The sequence below is a fragment of the Daucus carota genome, chromosome 9 (genome assembly GCF_001625215.2).
Source record: "Daucus carota subsp. sativus chromosome 9, DH1 v3.0, whole genome shotgun sequence".
In the NCBI taxonomy this organism is placed as follows: domain Eukaryota; kingdom Viridiplantae; phylum Streptophyta; class Magnoliopsida; order Apiales; family Apiaceae; genus Daucus; species Daucus carota.
The window spans coordinates 26,240,738-26,262,177 of NC_030389.2; the positions used below are offsets into that span (position 1 = coordinate 26,240,738).

At 34.1% G+C, this 21,440-nt stretch overlaps 2 protein-coding genes across 4 annotated transcripts; one reads left to right on the forward strand and one right to left on the reverse strand.

Annotated features, from left to right (window-relative positions):
* Positions 1–5,724: 5,724 nt before the first annotated feature.
* On the forward strand, positions 5,725–6,525 carry LOC108213749 (uncharacterized). The gene has a single exon (XM_064085269.1). It carries the CDS (start codon positions 5,725–5,727, stop codon positions 6,523–6,525), a length of 801 nt encoding a protein of 266 aa, XP_063941339.1.
* Positions 6,526–8,390: 1,865 nt separating this feature from the next.
* Positions 8,391–21,170, reverse strand: LOC108214248 (pleiotropic drug resistance protein 3). 3 transcript variants are annotated; one of them, XM_064084011.1, is made up of 26 exons: positions 21,045–21,165; positions 18,849–19,858; positions 18,347–18,746; positions 17,892–18,015; positions 17,560–17,645; positions 16,866–16,950; positions 16,246–16,405; positions 16,076–16,152; positions 15,444–15,497; positions 15,263–15,353; positions 14,825–15,126; positions 14,462–14,743; positions 14,050–14,363; positions 13,739–13,899; positions 13,520–13,623; positions 12,806–12,959; positions 12,622–12,726; positions 12,455–12,528; positions 12,032–12,364; positions 11,644–11,934; positions 11,313–11,396; positions 11,055–11,188; positions 10,351–10,578; positions 10,040–10,211; positions 9,710–9,964; positions 8,391–9,633 (listed from the first exon to the last, which is right to left on the reverse strand). In XM_064084011.1, the coding sequence occupies exons 3-26, from the start codon at positions 18,691–18,693 to the stop codon at positions 9,367–9,369; spliced, it is 4,284 nt and encodes a 1,427-aa protein (XP_063940081.1). In that variant the 5' UTR covers positions 18,694–18,746; positions 18,849–19,858; positions 21,045–21,165; the 3' UTR covers positions 8,391–9,366. The 3 variants fall into 3 exon arrangements, 1 of the variants encoding a protein (XP_063940081.1); XR_010287257.1 differs by having other exon boundaries at positions 9,568–9,633; positions 9,710–9,777; positions 21,045–21,170; XR_010287256.1 differs by having other exon boundaries at positions 9,569–9,633; positions 9,710–9,780; positions 21,045–21,170.
* Positions 21,171–21,440: the final 270 nt, after the last annotated feature.

A 21,440-nucleotide genomic window follows, 5' to 3' on the forward strand; every position in this document is an offset into this window, starting at 1 on the left:
AGTCTGGACAGCAGACTTAAAAACACAAAACATACGGAAAACACATTTCTCTCTAAACTCACTGCCATCTCTCAAGCTATATAGTTTGTTGGTTTCTCCGGCGACTGAGGTACCAGTCGAAGTTGAGTTTGTTGTTGTTGTGAACACCAAACTCGGAGTTGTCTTATCCTTAAAAAAAAAATTATAGGCATCCCAACACAATGTAAGTAAGAGCAATTATCAATTCAAGAACAGCTAGGACTTCGAGTAAGGCCTGCCGACTCAGTTATTTCATACTACACTTTTGTATATAGTTATAACCATGGTGAACACTATGTCTTCTGTCTAATCTTTTACAATCCAGTCACTGACATGCATGCTTTATACCTTCATATTTTGTTTCATTAACTTTGAACTTGACATTGGTTTGTTAAATATTTTAAATAACTGCCTCTATGTTACTGTAACAATGTTTACCTCCAACAAATTATATCTTTTTTACCTCACAATTATTTATATCATATGTTACTTTTTCCTGCATAAGACTAGAGGTGGCAATCGTTTCGTTTCGTATACTTTCGTTTCGTGTATTTTCGTGTTTCGTGTACTCGAAGTTGAAACCCGTATCCGCCCGTTATTGATTTCGTGTACCTAATTTGAAACCCGTATCCGATCCGAATCGTTTCGTGTATTTTTCGTGTACTTTTCGTGTATATTATATATAAAATTATTAATATAATTTTAATTAAAAAATAGTTTTAATATATATTTTTCTGTATAATTTTACTAAATATGAATGATATACATATACTTGCATACAATTCTCTACAAATTTGTTAATGTATCCTTAATATATATTAACATATACATATAAATATATATATTTTACACTATTATATAAATAATATATTATAACATATATATAATAAAAATTATGTACAAATATTTCGTGTACTTTCGTGTATTTCGTGTATCCAAAATGAAAACCCATACCCGACACGAAATCTTTCGTGTAATTTCGTGTTCGTGTACTTTCGTGTTTCGTGTATCAAAAATCAAAACCCATATCCATTATTTTCGTGTCGTTTCGTTTCGTGTTAGCGTGTTACGTGTCAAATTGCCAGGTCTACATAAGACACAGACGACCATTATATGGGAGCAAATAGACAAAAATAAGTAAAGGCATGGATCACTCTTAGATACCAAATCAAAGAGAGCCAATAAATAAAAATAAATAAAGATAGGAGTACTTTCTAAAAAACAAAATAAAGATAGGAATGCTTTAAATAAAATAAAGAAAAAAGAAGACATGAATTACTTTTTAGGTACCAAACAAATTAAAGAGAGCAAATGGACGAAGATATATAAAGATAGCGATGACTCTTACCTACCAAACAAAATAAAACGAAGTTAACTTGCTATCAAGGGCACCAGGACCAGCTCTCTATTCAACTTATGCAACTTTGTATCATGGAATCTTCTTGGGAATACGATGTTACGTTGGAGCTTTCATTTTCGATGGATTAGTTTGGTCATATTTTACGTGCCTAGTGTTAGATTTTCTATATTTTTTCTGGTTCGCTTATTTCAGCGCGACAGCTCCGTTAAGACTTAAGAGGACCACAATATCTGTCATATACTTTGTGCTGAAAGTTTTTCTATGTTAAATTCGTGCGGTTGACACAAAAGTCCTGGTTACCTCGCATTTTTTATTTTTGCAGATGGTTCGTGCACTACAAGAAAAACGACTATTTTTTATCGGAATTTTCGGATCGCCTTCTCCAAAAATAAATTTGATGTTTGGCTCGAATAGTAGTAAGATAATTAGGGATTGAGATTTTGAAAAAAAAATCATTCATGAAATTTATGTATATTTAATTCAGATTTAAAGTGATGTATCATAATATCGAGATATTCAATTAAAATTTTAAATTATGTTATAAAATCTGGTGATATTCAATCAAAATTTTAAAGCATAGTTAAAAATTTGATGATATCCGGTTGTAATTATCTAAAATTTATTAAAATATAATGATATTCGAATAGATTTTTTTGAAGTTCATAAAAATAATGAATTTTACGCATCGTTCAGTATATTTTATGCTTTTTGAGATCCCATCGTAATAATACATAATATCTCAAGCACAATACTTGAATTCTAAAAATTTTACGGCAACTTTACGATATTTTATATAACCCATATGAAATCAAAATAAAAAACAATTCTGTAGTGTAAAGCCAAAAAATGCTATGTGTTTGGGTATGTCAAATCTTTCATAATAGCCGATTAGAGTAGAATTCACAAGAAGAGTTTTCAATGCACTCTCTAACGCTTAATCTAATATAGCTATTTTCGTTGGAGTGATGTAGATAGGACTTTATATATGTTCATGAGCAGGGGCGGATCTAGACACAAACTCTTAAAGGACATCAAGCAAATTTTCGGAAAATATCTATATATTTTTAAATTTTGAGGGAGCGCTTCTCTAATTTTGTAAAACTTAAAATAATGAAAAATGTAAAAAAATAAATTTAGGGGGGGGCACATGTCCCCCGTGCCTCTTCCTAGATCCGCCCCTGTTCATGAGATGTTTAAACAAATGGGTTAAATCAAATACCCGACACCAAGTTAGCATCTACAAGACTATGTTGACAAGAAATTCAGTCTAATAAACTAAAGGCTAAGAAACTTCAATTATGACATGAATTCTTGTGATTCTTATAGGCAAGGTGTATATGTAGACCATGTACAATTCTGGCTTGAATTAGCAAATATACAGTTGCTGAGATTGTGGCCTCCCTATATTAGTAAAGTTTGTTTTTAGGTAAGGTCAATTAAAAAAGATATACTGTATACTTTTGCAAACACCTTGCCTTTACCAGGCTAGAATCCTTGACCTGTAGTAACTAGTTAATAAGTGGTATGGATTTTAAACAGTTATTATTTTAGCAAGAATTTGACTGGTATTTATGTTCGATTGAAAGTTTTTAATAAGTTCTAGCCTTCTAGGTATGGGCTGGAGTTTACCATTTTTTCTTTTTCTTATGTATTTTTTAATGGTGAAAGCATGAGACAACAACAGGAATAGGGTGGGATTGTTACATCAGTATAGTTTTTCTTAATAAATTTGTACTAGTGCAGAATTTATTTCCAAAAATCAGTTTATTGTTTCTACAGAGAGTCTACATGGTTGGTCCTCTGAAATATACATAAGAGTGTCTTTATAATCTACATGTATATTTGGTTTAAGCTTGTAATCTGATCATCTTTAGCAAATTTCATATAATGCCCCGATTTTCTTTTTTTCTATCATGAGTCCTTTTATCTTAGTAATGGTGAGGGAGCTTTGTTCAGTTAGTAGCTCAACAACCTAGTTAGATATGTCTTTTTTAGCAAAGCTTGGTCGTAGTATTCTGATATTTAAACTTCCCCCCATTAGCTTGCTAGTTTATAAGGACCAACCATATTAACTGAAACTGAACGTGACATTGCGTTGTCGATCTGGTCTAATGCTAAGCTGATGACAACAGAAGAATTACCCACGGCAGGGTGCTAATGTGTTTTTTAGTATCTAACCAAAGTTTCCCTTTGGTTGGATAGTTTTTTTTTTATTTTCTTTTATGTTATTTACTATTTCATCTTTTATATATTGTTAAATGTATTGATGTTATTTACTATTTCATCTCAATAATTTTAAGTGATGCTCGATTATTAATAAAGCTTTTCTTGTCTCTATATTGTTTCAGGGATGAGGTGATGTTAGCGTGGATTAGAGCTATTGAGATGTTTTATTTCAGACATTAAATTTTATTGTCTAAACTTCCGGAGACATTTCCATGTCTTTCGGTTAGATAATAAGATTTTTGAATGAAAGAAACTCCTCAGAGTATTGGCGTATCTCGATACGAGCAAGTGCTTTATTCTGTCAAAAAAAAAAATCAAAAACAATTCATTAAAAATCATACATTATATGTAATCAATCAAAATCCCATATGAATACACAAAATCATGAATATACTATTCCTGATTGTAGTTCAGTGTTTTACATGAATACTAGCCTTTAACCCGTGCAAAGCACGGGCGCGTATATAATTCTTAAATTATTAATTATTAATTATAATTTAAATCGTAACGTCATTTTATTAGTATTTTAGTATTAATGAATTGAATTCTAATTAAATTATATTAACCAACTGATTATATCTTCTAACGGAAATTTAGCTTTCACAATTTATTATCTATCTATAAATATTTTTCTGATATTGATATGTGACAGTTTATTATTCAATTAATTTTAAATCAAAATTTTCATATATCATATATCTTCATATGTTATGTAATGGTTCATATTTGTAATGAAATATAACATGTTAGAGTTAAATTTCGAGTAGAATACGTTATAATTAAAAAGTAGCGTTTTCAATTATTTATATGTATTTTAGACAAAAGATATTCAAAATTGTATATTTATAATTAGTTATACATTTATTTATAAGTATTTTTTAATATTAATATATGTTATTAACAATAGTTTCACCTTTTTTCAACTACTCAGGAGTGTTTTTAGTATATGAAACTGTTTAATAGATATCTACATGTTGCAGACTTTTAGTTTTAGAGGAGTGTACCAAACCAAAATTTTGTACGACTACAAATTATACCCATATTGGCTTTTTATAGTACTAGCCTTTAACCCGTGCGAAGCACGGGCGGGTATAAAATTCGTAATTTATTAATTATAATTTAAATTTTAACATCATCTTATTAGTATTTCAGTATTAATGAATTAAATTTTAACCAGATTATATTTACCAACTGATTACATTTTTTGGACGACTACGAATTATACCAATATCGGTTTATTATAATATAGTATATAAATAATATATAAATTATATTTAAAAGAATAATGGTGGAGGTTTTTTATCTTGTATTATATCACAAGTGTTTGTAATTTGAACGGTATAAAACTCTTTAATATTGTAAGAGTAAGAGAAGTCTACATGTGACCGACTTGTAGTTATAAAGAAGATGATCAAACCAAAATTTTGTACGACTACAAATTAAACCTATGTTGGCTTATTATATTATAGTATAGATAGTATAGATAGTATAGATACCAGCATCACGCACCGTCATCTCTTACTAACTTTCTACTACAAACATTTCTCCCAGAAGATTGTACGTGTCTCGCTCAATTTATTTTGTATATTCAAGAAAATGTTAAATATTTTAGAAATTATTTCTAAATATTGACGATCTATAGTTTGTTCCACACTAAAGGGTCGTTTGGTTCGAGGAGTAGTATGGGGTTAGAATGAGGAATCGACTTAAATTGGTATGGTTTTGAGGTATCATATCTGATATCATTTGTTTGGTTGAGTGCTGGAATCAATATATACAATTTTCATTAAAAAAAAAGTTATTAATTTATATTAGTTAGAAATATTAATAAAATTATTATTATTATATATTTTTGTATCATTGATTTAATGTTATATCAAACATTAATATTCCATTATTTAAATAGAGACAAAAATATGAAAAATATAAAAAATAAAAAATCTGATACCTCCATCTTATACTCACCCCCTCATTTCGGATACCCACATGAACTACCCCTAATAACAATCTGTTTTGGGCGACCGAGAGAGCGAGGAAGAGAGAATAGAATAGAATAACAAGGGTTTTTCACTCCACAAAATCATTGTATTCAAAAACCCTCACAAAATCAAACAATAATCATGAGTCAAGCACTCACCAGATCAATCTCTCGCATCTCGGCGAGATTTCTTCTTTTCTCGCCAACGATTATTAATCAACAACGCATCCTCAACGCTTCACTTGCTCCTAATCTTCGCCCTTCTGCCGCGCTCTTATGGTCGTCTCCGTTCTCCAGTTACGTCCGCGATCTCAATTATGTTATTGAACCACCGATCAAGTGGGGGCGTTGTATTGTGCCGGAGAAGAGAGCCTATGTCATTGAGCGATTCGGGAAATACGTCAAGACCCTTACTACTCCTGGAACTCACCAACTGATTCCATTTGTTGATCGAGTTGCTTACGCGCACTCATTGAAGGAAGAGGCTATTCATATTCCAGATCAGACAGCTATTACCAAGGATAATGCCAGCATCTCCATTGATGGGGTTCTCTATGTTAAGATCGTGGACCCGAAATTGGCTTCTTATGGGGTGGAAAATCCTCTGTATGCAGCTACTCAACTCGCACAGACAACTATGCGTAGTGTGTTTGGTCAAATAACGTTGGACAAATCTTTTGAGCAACAAGACACCCTCGATGTGAAGATAGTGATGGCTATAAATGATGCTGCAAAGGACTGGGGTTTGAAATGCCTCCGTTATGAAATAAAGGATATTTCTCCCTCACGTCGAGTCAAGGCAGCTATGGAGATGCTGGCAGAAGCTGAGCGTAAGGTTCTGGAATCTGAAGCACAAAGGCATGCTTGGAAGAAGCAAAAATGGAGGAAGAAGCAAAAATGGACCATCGAGCTCAAGGAGAAGCACAAGCCCTGCAAGAAATAAGCCCTAGGTATATCTAGTCAAATAAGAGTGTGTTTAATTATAATAAAGAAATTCATAAGTTAGGAAATAGAGAGTGTATTTTGTATTGAATTTCAAAAAGTTGACTTATTATTTGTCGTTTATTTCTTTTTTCAAAAGGATGGCCAATTTTACATTCATTTTCTGAAAATCAATTAATTCCCATGTTATAAATTAGTACGAGACAGTACATAATTAAAATTTGGTTATTAATTTATGAAATTGAAAATTTGACTACTTTTTGGAATTCGGTGAAAAATACAGCCAAGTCTCTACGATATTATTATCGTGTGTTTAAAAATAGAATAAATGAATACAAATAAAAATTGAGATTCATATCTTGTCTAAATTTTTATATATACGTGAATATAGTATTTGTAAAGAAAATAATTAAATTATCAAAAAATATATCAAAAATCAAGGTTTTTAAATTTTTATGAACTAATGTGTAATTCGCTTAATAATTACTCCCTCTCTGCCAACCATTTCTTCACGGTTTTCTTTTTGAAATGTACCATTCAATTCTTTACATTTCAAAAGTTACCAAAAATAATCAATGAGTCCCACTACCTTTATCACTCTTCCTCCCTTTTCACTCAACTTTTATTCCATTATCATCCTGAGTCTCACCACAGTCACCCACTTTTCTTTCTTTTTTCCACTATTTTATACTTATTTTTTAATTTCCGTGTCCAAACCAAACTTAAAAAATTGGCCAGGACGGAGGGAGTTTGAGTTTCCCAATTACAATTCCAAATAGACTTATTTGCATTTTGAATCCTCTTGATTTGGCCTAAATGCAAAATAGGTAACGTAGTTTGATAAAATTCAGTTTGCACCCCCATACTTTTCATCTCGTAACAGATTGTACCCTTTTCGTCTATTTTGACCTTTACCTTTAGTCAAACGAGAGTAAATCAGTAATTTTCATTTGCGTTCTTGAGTTGTTCTTAAGAATCAAATCAAATTTCAACATGTTATTGACATGCAATTTTTATGAGTAACCAAATTGAATATGAGGCCATATGCTATTCAATTAATGACTCTTAGAGTATTTCGTAAAACTCTCATCTAAAACTAATAAATACAAATTATAAATAATATGGAAATTATGTATAAAAATAAAATCAACTTCAATAGATTATTCCTGTTGTTTACAATTTTAGTCAACATTCTTATCTTGATTATATTTGTCAAATTTTTAACATGTAAAAAGATTTCACATCTATTATTACCGTATTCAAGTATCATATCTTATTTATAACCAAAAATAATAACATACTATTTCTAAAATATAGTCAATTAATGTAACACATTCAGCAAATTTTATGTAATTAGTATCACATTCGAAATGCTTTTAATTTTATTGTGTCAAGAGCAAGTCCAACGTCTTAAATTGATGTCCTAAGCTCAAATTTAAGGCATTTGAATGAAATGTGTGCTCCAACAATGTCGTAGTGCTGCCTTAATTTAGTACGACATCCGACAAGTGCCTCATTTTTAAGGCACTATTGGGCATGTCCTAAACCAAATTTCTCAAAAAAATATTAGCTTTACTCCATTTCAATATATCCCTCTCTTACTTTTTTCACTTCCCTCCAATACTAATTCAAATAAATTGTTAATTTAATAATAAGACACAATTATAGGGCATGTTGTTGGAGTTCATACATCAAAATGATGTCCTAAATTACTAGGAAACTATTTTTTTTATTATATTTATAAGGCATATGCTGAAATATTGTTGTACTTGGCTCTAAGAGGTTTGAAACACATATAAGAAAAAGCAAGGAAATGAAAGAAAAAATTTATTAATCAAATGTCCAAATCCGCCATCACTTTTGGAGAGGACAATGAAGGCTGACAATGTGATAGGAAATTGCTCAGTGATGCCGGCAAAGTTGCTTGAAAGGAATTAAGATGGATTCATCAAACATCTTTTCCTTGAAAGAGAAGGCCGAACCTTAGAGGTCAGCTCTGTAACCTTAGGTGCCTAATTTGATGAATCCAAAAGTAAGTCAAACTGGCAAACCTCTCCAGAACCTTAAAAAAAAAAAAAGGGTGAAAGGGTACTCTTACTAAGAGCCTTAAGCCTAGCCTAGCTGCCAAAGACCTGAGAATTCCTGCCTAATTCGTACTATATAACAGGCTATTAGGTTATCCCTATGCATAATGTCAGTACCTGAGATTTTGATCATCGTCGTTGCAGACTGAAACTAGAGTGTTCTTAATTAGTATCATTTGAGACTGAGTCTGGCGTCAAACTGAAACGTCACCACTAATGTTTTTCTTAAAAAAGGTAGCAGGAACTAAGGTGTGTTGTGGTTTCCCTTTTGCTGGTTTTCTACTTAATAGGCGTATGAGGATTGGGATTCCTCTAACATGAAATCACAGTCGCCCATGCTATTTCAATGTGCATACGACGATCAGGCTTAAGACCAGAATGAACTCAGTTGGAAACACGAATCATTTAAGACAAACAAAGCGTAAATACAAAATAAACCAGGATCTGGGGAAGTACAATAGCAGGATCAGAAATTTGCTAGTTCAATGAAAAGAAACCTACTGAAGTGGTCAAAAATGGCATTGTCAATAATTATTTTCAGATCAGTTGAGAGAGAAGGAAGCTCCGAATTCTCATTGTATGGTTTACCTTAAAGTTTCGAGTGATCAAATTTCAACCACCATCCTCACGGTTGCTAATCAACAACGTTATATAGACTGCAACAATACACTGAATAAAGACAACTTACAGAGATCTTGCAGCAAGTTCCATCCGAGGTCAGTTGTACTAAGCTTCCCGATACAATGCTTTCACCACATTCACCTCCTTTGAAAATTTAACTTCCCAATACAATATGCGAATATTGAAGCAAAGATAATTGGGTATAACATCAGAACCACACCAACTATTGGTAAGCGATCATGGTGAAATCCAAAGTAATCCTTTACAAAGGCTGCAACTGTTTTCTTTTCTCCGAATACTATAATCTCCTTCTCTACATCTCCATACTGAGAGGAGAGCATGCTGTTCAATGTCCATGATGATGGTGTGAGGTAATATAACCATAACCACCACTTGGGAATTTGCTGCAGGAAAAACAAGATTAATTATCACATTCTCATTTAAGAAAACTGATGACTAAAAGAATGGAAAAAGGCTTACTGGTTGAGGAATAATAAATCCAGAAAACAGGTTAAAAATGGTGTTGAAAGTAGACTGTAGAATCACCGCTGCTGGATACGTAGGAGTGAACGAAACAATCATCATCCCCATATATGTGAAATACAACAATGTGCAGAACATGGAGTAGAAATACCACAACACTTTGTAAGAAGTCCAAGAATATCCAATCATTGGATAGGTAATTACCACATATGCAAGTGATTGAGCAAATACATAAGGTATCTCAATTATTACCTACAAGTGATGCATGTATTCAGTAAAGCAAATCTGTATATTTATCCTCTGAAGACTGTAATGTAGTCGTTATACCTGTGCAAGTGCATAAGCCCATGGCGAATACGTCCCAGCAAATATTTCTCTATACAAAACATTTCGTTCGGTTGTAATGTAAGGTTTAACTGAGGAGGCATTATTCATGCCAGAAAATATAGTAGTTGAAAACATCGAACCAAATATGCTGAACAAATTTTGTTGGTTGTCTCTGTAAAACAAACATAAATGTTAGCTATCTAAATAATGCCGTTTGAAAGACAAAATATGAAGCATTAAGAACGATAGAAACTAGAATCTTATTTAGGAGGTCAGGTGCATGTCTCCCAAAGTGAGATTAATGTACTTACAGTTTCTGCCCTTGATCCCAGAAGAGAAACCCAAAAACAAATGATGAAAATATCATATGCCTCAAACGATTGAAATTGTATGAAGGACTTCTCCAATAAGATAAATGGTGTTTCCATAGGCAGGATTTAAATTGCCCGATGCCATTTTGTGCAAAAGGGGTGGCAAAATACAACTTCTGGGAACCTGGAGGCGGAATACTTAAGCTCTTGACTATCTCTTCATTGTGTCTAAGATTACAATAATACCAAAGAAAGAATTAGACAAGAGTAACTGCAGATATGAAACATACTCTGAGCTAACCATTTGTTGGGTGATTATTTAACCCAGAATCTTAAGGTGTTTAGAGGGGTTTAGGACCCAACGGGTATGTCAATATTGTTAAAAGAGAGAAATGAGTAAAGAGCGGGTGTGTCTGCTGCACACTGCATAAAACAATGAAGGGCATGAACTCTTTGAATAGGAAAACAGATCTTTTTTTTGCTAAACAGAAAAACAGATCTTTTTACTTATGCTTGCTGCAATATTTTGATATCATGGTGACCTAATAGTGTGGATGACATGCCTGTGCTACACATCATAAGACAAAATAACTTGTAGTCCACGAGCTTTGCATAATTAAATTCATAGTTGGATCAAGAAAATTTGTGGTAAATTTTTTCTGAGCCATGACTTATCAATCTGTAAAACCCTGGGACATACTCACTTGTTCAAGGAAGAACTCTCATAGATTTGGGCAAAATCTAGGCCAAGCTCTGCTTCTGCAGATAAAGAAGTAACTTCTAACATCCATGTTGCGGGATTGTAATTATTTCTGATCTTTGGTACTCCTGAGATGCTCTACATAGCCAAAAAAAGTATAAATAAAACATTGTGAGCGCATAACATATCATGGGTACTGGGAGGAACACAAAACTAACTTAAATATACGTTGATATATTAATAAATTTGGTGGAAAACTTACCTCAAAGTAATCTGTTATTCTACTTGAATTCGGACCCAATGGTCCAGAGTAAATAACACGTCCACCAGATTTCAACAGAATCAACTGCATGCACAGCAGTATAGAGGCGACGTTATAATAAAGTTTTTTTAACAAATATTCAAGATGTTTACTAAGTTCTTACAACTGTGCTTAAACTTTGTACTCTTTGCTGTCAAGATTTACACGATGTTTAGCTCACTATTTAGACAAATCTTGGTGTCATGATTCATGCAGTTCTATTCCATTCAGCTTCCATTATAAAAATAATAATACCATAAATTTACGTATAACAATTAGAAATTTTTCTTACTTCATCGAATGCCTCAAATATATCGACACTCGGTTGATGAATGGTACAAACAATTGTTCTTCCAGTATCAGCCACATTCTTCATAACCCGCATGACAATAGCTGCTGCTCTAGCGTCAAGTCCCGTTGTAGGTTCATCCATAAAAACGATTGAGGGGTTAGAAACAAGCTCCACAGCTATGGTTAGACGCCTGCGTTGCTCATTTGATAGACCACTAACACCTGGCTTGCCAACTAAGGAATCTTGTATACCATCAAGTTCAACAGTCTCAAGGACATCTCTCACAAAATCCTTCAAAAACATGAATGAGTTTTACTATATAGTAAAATATCAGTTACAAACCAAACAGTAGAGATACACTTAACATCTATAAATAAAAAAATCATACAGATTTAGTTCTCGAATCAATCTGTGGGTGAAGACGTAGCCAAGCAGAAAAAAGCACCGACTCTTCAACAGTAACTTGAGGGGAATGTATGTCAGATTGCTCACAATATCCTGAAATCCTAGCAAATGTCTCTTGAACCTTAGGGTATCCTCCAATCTTAATTTCTCCATTAATGGTGCCACTAGTTTTTCTTCCTGCAAGGACATCGAGAAGTGTTGTTTTACCAGCTCCACTGACACCCATCAGCGCAGTAAGAACACCAGGTCTGAATGCACCAGTGATATCACAAAGAAGTTGGAGCATTTTCTGACTGCATCCATGTTCAGACATTTCCTAAAACAATAACAAAGCAGAAACGGCCTAATATATCACCTGAACGACTGCATTTTAGTGCAGACAACCCAAGCTTATTAATAATATTACCAAAGGGGTGTCCACGTAGTATTGAACATTATGGAACACAAGAGTAACAGGTTCGAATGGTAGAACAATTCTTCCTGTATTAACATAGGCAGGCGTTTATTGTTAGGGAAATGTAGATTGAGCTTCCGAGAGAACAGTTTTGAATAATGTAATACATAATTTCTTGCCTCCATTTTTGGGTTTCTCTTCATTAGTTGTGTTTGTTGTGATATTTTCACTTCCTTTGTTTGCTGACAGCTTGTCTCTTGAAATAATAGCACGAGAGCCCGCATCTGCAAAGAATTCAGGATTTTAAGCAAAGACAAACACTGAATTCTTACCTTGATGTCATATCAGGAAAGATGAAATTACCATTCAAAAAACTCAAGGCCAAGACAAATCCAGCATTGAAAAATAGTATGAATCCAAATAAGGCACCAAGAGATATCCAAAAAAAGTACCGACTGAAGTCCAGTCCGCGATCCGCAAGAGCTTGTTGCCCTATTGTTGTGTTGGTGGACAGCATCTACATTATAAAACTAATAATAAGGAAACAATAAACTAGCTCACCTTTGAGAGAAAATATCAACACTAGTTGTTTGATTTAATTGATCATCGTGGCAAAGAGAAAGACCTCATCCACATTTATCGCCCAATGGCCTTTGTTTGTCTAAGATCAGGTTATGCAAGAGAGGGTATGTTAACACGTACCATGTAGAAAACTACAACATGTAGGATCCAGGTGCAATAGTTTAATGTTTCAGTGACTGCAGTTCAACAGACTCTGAACTAGAAACAAACATTATTTTGTCACCTAGAAAATAAAAATTCAATTGATGGTGGAGAAATAACATCCACTCATCCAGTGTTATAGAAAATTTGGTCCTGATAAATATAAATTCAGTTGATGGATTGTGTAGTATTAAGAGATTAGTTAACAAAAATTATTCCTCATTAAGTAAAATAAATAATTTGCATCTGCATATCATTTATTCACTCGGAACATGACAGAACTATAAACAAGCATTTTTTATGACGAAGAGCTATAAGAATATCATGGAAGCTGATTGTCAAAATTGTACTCACCTTTTGCCATCTTGGAGAAAGAAACTCATTCACAGCAAGGCCTATCTGACCATATGTTATTGGTGAAACCCAAAATCCCCACTTCAACCAAGATGGCATTAAGGCTGCAACACAGACAAGGCATAAATTGATTTGGTTACAATCTTTTCCATTAAACAAATTGTCAATCCTCGTACCAATTTTTTTATATATATAAAATAGAAACTGTCAGAAACTTACGTCTTGGGACGATGAAGCCCCCAAATAATAATACAAGTACTAATGACACACTACCAGCTGTAGCGCTAGCACCTGCAGTCCTACAGACAGATGCCAAGAAGCGGAACATAGATATTGATGTCCAGTGCACAAAAAAGAACAAAAATAACTGTCTGAAAAACCTGCCAAAAATAAGAGATAATTTAGTTTTTGGTAGAGGAAGTCTCTCATATTAATGAAGGTAACAACACTTATCATAAAAGAACAATGAGAACATGAAAAAAAATTATCTAGGAACAACAAAACACGATGATTTGTCACTTAGTGCCCACCTCTCCGGCTCTGGGCTATACCCAACGACATAGTACGTAAGACATACCCAAACTAAAGATTCCAGAATAGAAAGAGGAATCTTTAGAATGGCAGCTGGAATTGCGTAAGCCCAAGCTGGGTAGAAACACAAATCTCTCTGTTTGTAGAAAACTGAAAGCCGTGCTACAGTCATCGTTAATTCTGGAAATCCATCTACTAAAAGAATAATGAGAGAGTAGAATAAGGAACCCAAATATTGGTTTCCATGTGCAGCCACAACTTCCATCCGAGTTCGCAAAAATACAGTCATTGTAATAGATGCAATTAATGAAAGCTGCACAAAGATATGTTGCACATTTTCTTCAGTTTATCATAGAATTTTCTTCCAAATTATAACAAAATTCACTAGAAAAAGAAGTTGAGGATAACAACCTGAAAAATTTTAAATTTGTATATGAACGAGTTCCTCCTCATGAGAATAATTTCTCTTGTCATGCAGGCTTTAAATAGAGTCCATTTTGACAGAGAGTAAATGCTATATGAAGGAGATTTGTTATGATTCTCTGACTTTATATAATCCTTAGATAGCTCCTCCTCATGATTTTTACCAAAATCTGATTCTTTAAACATACTAGAAAGTGTATCCACAGAAACATAATGGTGAGTTTGTTCAGGTCTATGCCAATACTGTGCTTGATCTTTTACGGATATAACCTTGCAAATGGTAAGAAGTTCATTACTTCCACGATGAACATAAACAAGAACAAAGTGAACTGTAAATTATCAAGAATTTACCTCCTGCAGAAAGTCAGCTACTCCTTTCCTTTCAGGGCACTTAAAGCCACATCTCTCGAAATATTCAAGAACATGACTACGTGGTCCATGGTACACAATTTGCCCTTCTGCCATTAATACAATATCATCAAACATATCAAAGGCTTCTGGTGCTGGCTGAAGAAGTGACACAATAACCGTTGCTTCTGTGATGTGAACAAGTTGCTGGAGAAATGAAATAATCTGATACGCGGTAGAGCTGTCTAGTCCATTTGATATTTCATCCATAAAAAGAGCTTTTGTGGGGCCAACGATCATCTCCCCTACAAAATATCAGTTATGTTATCTATCACCTGGTCATATATGAACTACCATGGATGGAGTTAATTCAGTAAGTTGAAAGGCACTGCATGAACCATAGTTCCATCTTCTAGTGATTGAAACATGCAGTCCAACTACCTGTAGTCAATCTTTTCTTCTGACCGCCAGATATGCCTCTTCTCATTGCATCTCCTACTAGTATGTCCGCACATATGTCAAGGCCAAGAATCTTTGAAACCAGATGAATACAGTGTTTATCATCAATAGAACTAGCTAATAGTACTTGCACGATCTAAGGACAGAATAAACAGAATCTTACTTTCAGTATGTAGTCAGTCTGAAGGGATGCTCTTTGTCCTCCAACAGATATTGCCTAAAGAGTGAGTAAAAAGGTGCAAAGTGAAGGAAAGAGTGATAATTTTTTTTATAAATCCTTGAGATATAAATTTTATTTTACCAGCAGTTAAGTGGTATATTTCTTATTCTTTATTGCATACGGACTAATAAATCCTTTAAGCCATGTACTTGCAAATCATGTAGGGGTTGGTTGATGCTTCGTAACATGTTAAAACATAGTATCTATAGATTGTTTGGACCAATTCCAAGAAATTTTACTTGATAATGTTGTAAACACGATGACATATTTGTTACTACTTACTAGGAATAATGTGCTGATGCCTGGATAAAAAGTAAGTGCATGCAAATTGCATAAGCAAAACCAGAAAAATCTGATTGGAAAACCTGTACAAATGTCAATTTAGTTTGTTGATGGTTGAAAATTGAAAAGTAATGTTTAAAAGTTACAAAGTCATGGTAAAGTGATAAGTTCTTTCTCATGTAACCAAGAACTACACTAGACAACAAAAAATACGTTTATAGGATCAGATACTCAATGAGAAAGCAACGCATAAACTCCAGAATGGTAAATAGGAATCAGATGTTATAAAAAACCTTCATAAAGGTATCAATATCTGAATCTGGAATGATTCCCGCCTCTTTCTCCCTCCTGAGGACCTCGATCATTAACTCTGTGCCGCATGGAAGAATAAGTACTAAATATTTGATACACTGGCAAGCAGTCTAAACTTCATCGAACTACTATGCAACCATAGCTAGCATACCTGCTCGATTTCCAATACCCTGACAGCAAGCTGAAAAATCAAGTGTTTCCCTTACAGTCATGTCAGGGATATGCAGATCATATTGGTTTGTGTAAGCAGAAGATTTTTGAGGCACAAGCTCTTCAAGTCTACAGCCATTATAAGAGATTATTCCGGTACACTATCAACAGAAAGGTAGATAAGCATAGTTAAAGAAATTGGTTTTCAAAAAGAAAAGCGCATTACAAGATTTTTGAATATTGCTATTGTATTCCCATTGAAATACAGTGCTCTTAATCCAAATTTTTATGTTCCAGGGATCTAAATAAGATTAATGAAAAGTACTACAGGTAATAACAATCCGCAGTAGGATTAGATCCCACTAGAAATCTTAAGGAAACTACTGAAAAAGTGGAGGTAACAGTGAATGCAGTAGTATGTAACTACTTTCATTAGATCAAAAGAAGAAAAATCTGTATGTGAATAACTTAGTACTCGAGCAATATTTTCCCAGGGAGAGATGCAAGTTATAATCAAACCATTTTAATCACCAGAACAGAGTATTTACTTCATGTCACTTCAAAGAGCTACTTGATTCACTCAATTTTTTCCGGTAACAATATAGGAGTGAAATGAGGGACCTTTAAAGATTTATCTAGGTTTCCAGAAAGTGCTTTGAGGAAAGAAGTCTTCCCACATCCTGGAGGGCCAAGCAGTAAAGTCATTCTGCAAATGAAGTTAAGCCCTTAGAACATCGAAATTATGCTAGCCATAAAAGAACAAACCTATCACTATGCACATCTGTATATGTAAATTAATCAATGATAAAAATCAAGAGTTGAAAGCATTGAACAATCCCTATATGCCTTAGGTAACTGAAAACATGATGTGCAATTTAATATGAGAACTTCTATCAACCATCTTTCCATAGTTTTCTTCATACAATGATACAGAGTAAACCTGCCATAAATCCTAGTACAATGCTACAATTCTTAACCAAGTTAAGAGACTATTTGTATATAACATGGATATCCTTTCTCATTCTTCTTAGTTTTTGCACATTTATGATATTATGTATCTGCTCGATGTCAATTGGCACCAGTGAAGGTCACATAGTGAGGTAGTAACGAGACATATCCATGTATACCTACAAATAAGTGGAACCTCAAAAATACATTTCAGCAAGCATTTCTTTCGGAGGTTTCTGTAATTAATTAAGAAAGCAGACTAGGAACTATGAAGGAAATTTAATATAGAAACTAGAAAGTCACATATTAGTAGGATTTAGATTTGCTGCACATAATTGAGCTACAGTTGATGAAGTTCTGCTGCTACCTTCCAGGCCTGATGATACCACTGACTTCATTGATGATGCTTATTTTGGCCTTTCTCGACTTCAATCCACCAATATTGGCAATATCCTATTGCAAAGGAAATAATAATTACCCTATAAGATTTTAGATGAAGGTAAAGCAAGACCTGGGGGGTAGCATGGTTCAGTAATTGTAAGTTTGTAACTGATAAACTACAATATATTAGTGGCTCTAATCCACTTACAAATCCAATGCATGACAAAGGAAATTTCAAAAGAAAATAATTTATTTTTTGTTCGATTATACTGGCAAGGAAAATTCTAAATTGATTCCAAAAATAACGTGGCCACTTACAAAGATCATTCTTTGCAGGGAGTTCCAGAGAGTCGGCAGGGGCTTGCCACTAACTACTTCGCACTCTGCTTCCACATGCAGATTATTGTACCTCACTTCAACAGTAGGAAATTTCAGGCCAACTCTGCAAGAAATACTTACAACTTTTACCCAACTAACCATTTAGTCATGCTTGTGAATTTATAAATGTCAAGGAACTACAAATATTAAAGAGTTAAGATGAAGAGTGAGTATTTAGCACATGTAGTCATACTGAACTTTATATTTGAAGGTAACAATCTATCAAATTCTTTACTTTCTATAAACGTGCATACTGTGTCCTTTCATGTCTGTGATCCATATGTTGAGCATACCACACTGGCAGCTTTCGATCTGTATGTCATGATATTATTTTTCTCAGGACTTGTTTACAAGTAGACAACTTCATCTTTAATATCAAAAGAAAGAGAGTTTACTTGTTTATTCTTTTTCTAATCCTGTGCAACAAATGTAGATTGTCATCCTCAACATGCTTAATAAGCTTCTCAATGAACATATGCCTTTCCAGTGCACCAACAGTAGAAACATCTATTATCCTCTTCCCTTTAGCATCACATCTGTCTCCTTCATTGTTATAATCATCAATGAGTGATAACCTCAAGCGTTGAAAAGTAGGCAATCTATTGATCTCAGCCCATTGCTCAACATACTCATCATCCTTATTATCCACCATCGAATTAGAATTTGTAAGGAAACTGGAAGGCACAGAAGATGGTCTCAAACTTTTTCCTACCTCTGATAGGTCAGTTCTTGTTGAATGCATATCACCTGCTCTAGCTAGCTGCGCTATCAAGGACAACTTTGCAGAGCACCAAACTGCGAATGACAGGAGGAGATGGGGCTGTAAGTCAATAGATCTCTAGCTGTCCGTCTGAATAAGACTACAAAGTAACAATGTAACGAAATGCATCATCTTACAATTCTTATAATTAGCACATGTTTATCTTGTTGGTGAGCTCACACTTGATTGGCTGTAAAATTTCAATATGTCTGTCTGATGGCTCATTGTCAGCTAGCTAACTTATACATCACTTAGGCTCAAAAGTTTATAGTCTAATTAAGCAATACTCAAGGATATGTGGTCAAAAATGTCAGATACACAGAACAGCGGAGGAATTAGCAAATAAACATCATATTGAGAAATACTTTATCAGGAAGAAACCTACATCTTTCACTAAGATACTTGGGATATTAGCCTTGATCTTACCTGGACATGAAGTTTATACACAAGACAAGAATGAAGTAATAAAGCAACTCCTGAATTGGAAGCATTACCTAAAAATCGAGCATCAAATTTAGCGTTAGCATGTGCCCATGGGCACACACTAGCCAAACCCTTTAAATATTACCTTGATTCCTACACAGTTACAGTAAAACCAAATTAGTTTCTTATGTCCTTATAGTAAGTTAAAGAGCATGAGGAAAACACTGAAGACTCAAAGTTAAAGTCTGTTATTACTTTACAATATATGGTCTTTGTTTATTACCACCTAACATTGAGTACGACAACTATTTTGTTGCATGTGGAGACATCTTGTCAGGAACCATTGGACTGCAGTCTCTGAATTATAAATTTTATGATCAATCATATAGCAAATCATTTCTTTCAAGGCCATTGAATATGCATTATGCAGCCTTCAATGTTGCAGTGGATAACTAATTTTCTAATTAAGTCCTTGCACATCAAAAATTGCAAATTCCTGTATATGATGCATAGTACACATGCATCATGCCTTCATCAGCATGAAGGCAGTCCTCTTCTTGGCATGCACCAGCTATCCAAGTTTCCAGAAACATGATAGCGTATCACATGAATCGACAAAGATGAGGACTACATGTTTTTTTCTCTTGACTCACGCATGTGCAAGAAAGTTTGGTCCTAGTCCAGATTCTTAATTGTTCTAGCAAAAAGAACGTCTTGCGGCAGCCTGCAAATTGATACCAAGAGGTCAAAATTATAGCAGCTCAAAAATGCATTGATTCTTTACTAAAGGCTTCTTTCTGTATATGTTAATTTATACTGACGTCCGTAAAATGACTAACAATAATCACAAAGCAAGAACTATGATACCTTCTAGTTTTTGGAACATCATCCAAAAGATTCTAACCAAAAATATTCATTAGAACATATTCACATTTCAATCATTATTTCTTCTCTTAATAATTAACGGTTCAATTATTAATTAATTCAAATTGGACTGATGCAAAAACACTAGAATTTAAATCAAAATTATACAACATACAATCAAATAGATTCATAAAATAGGCATATTAACAAACAGATTGTTATCAGTGATTCACCTTTGGAAGCAATTAAAGGGTGCAAGGATATTCAGGGTTTTCTTATCCTTATATCAATTTTGTAAGTGGTTATCGCAGTTCCCTTTTTAAGAGATTACTCTCTTAAACCTTGGCCGGATAGATGATACTACAATGCGAGGCATACAGCAGTAACCACGTTAATTTCCAGTCCATATTCTGCAACTTCATCATGAGAATTAAGACCTCTTACATAAAAGAAATGACATCTCCTTAAAAAAGTTCCTCTTCGAGATGCCTAGGAGAATTATAGAAATTTAGACTGACAGACAGGTCATATTATAGTGACTGACAGACTGATAATTATTCACTCCTTGAAGTTAAAAGACTTATATAGGGCAGATCATATAAGGTGTTCATGTAAAAGGTCTAAGTTATCAGCATATTAGCAGGTGTGTGCCACGAATGAACTGCAGAGGCAGTCAAAGTTTCTGCCAGATGGTGCTAGTGTAAACAGTGAACTGCAGAGGCAGACAAAGTTCCCGCTAACGGTGCAAACAGCGATGGTATCGCCATATGTGAAAGGTTTCTGTTTCATGTCAACAAGGAACAGTCAAGACAGGCAAGGTCGTTACTAGAGTACTCGTGACACTATCACCAAAGAAGTCATTACACGCCTAAACATTCTGCAATTCAACTACCAGGTTGAAAAGAGGAAGCCTTAGAAACTGACTGTCAAGCCCTAAGTGACCAGCATTGAGTTACTGGCTAGTTGGACTTGATATGAAATTGAAGTGAAGAAGCTCCCTTTCTAGACTCTACTTAATATAAAGGAGGTTGTGTCGATCAGAGTACCATTGTATGTCGCACCAGGAATTCTCTTGGCCGTTTCCACAAGCTCAAGAGCTATGAATCTGATTAGCGTCACATTTAACTTTGGCGATATTTGAGACCTGCAAATCAAAGATTCACGTTTTTTCTGTTCAGATACAGTTCATAAGAAATAAGTTGTGTTGCTGTTTCACTTTCACTTGCCCTCTTGGTAATGCCCGCATGAGATTTAGATTCCTCTAACTAGTAATATGGTGTGCATGACTATCCATTTAGAACCTTAAATGACCCACATAATCAGCAACTGAGATCTCATTAGCAGTGTGCTGTTTTATAGATGATCCATACTGAACACTAGGATGATTTCAACCTTAAACACAACCAACAAAGCATGCATATGAATCTACAACTTTACAGAAC

Bases quoted from the DNA above. Each gene is read 5' to 3' on its own strand.
- LOC108213749 (XM_064085269.1), top strand. From the start codon at position 5,725: ATGAGTCAAGCACTCACCAGATCAATCTCTCGCATCTCGGCGAGATTT.
- LOC108214248 (XM_064084011.1), bottom strand. From the start codon at position 18,693: ATGCATTCAACAAGAACTGACCTATCAGAGGTAGGAAAAAGTTTGAGA. The intron at 16,153-16,245 runs GTATGCTAGCTA...CATGCGGCACAG, and splicing joins GGGTATTGGAAATCGAGCAG to AGTTAATGATCGAGGTCCTC. The intron at 10,579-11,054 runs GTGAGTATGTCC...TTGTAATCTTAG, and splicing joins GAGAGTTCTTCCTTGAACAA to ACACAATGAAGAGATAGTCA.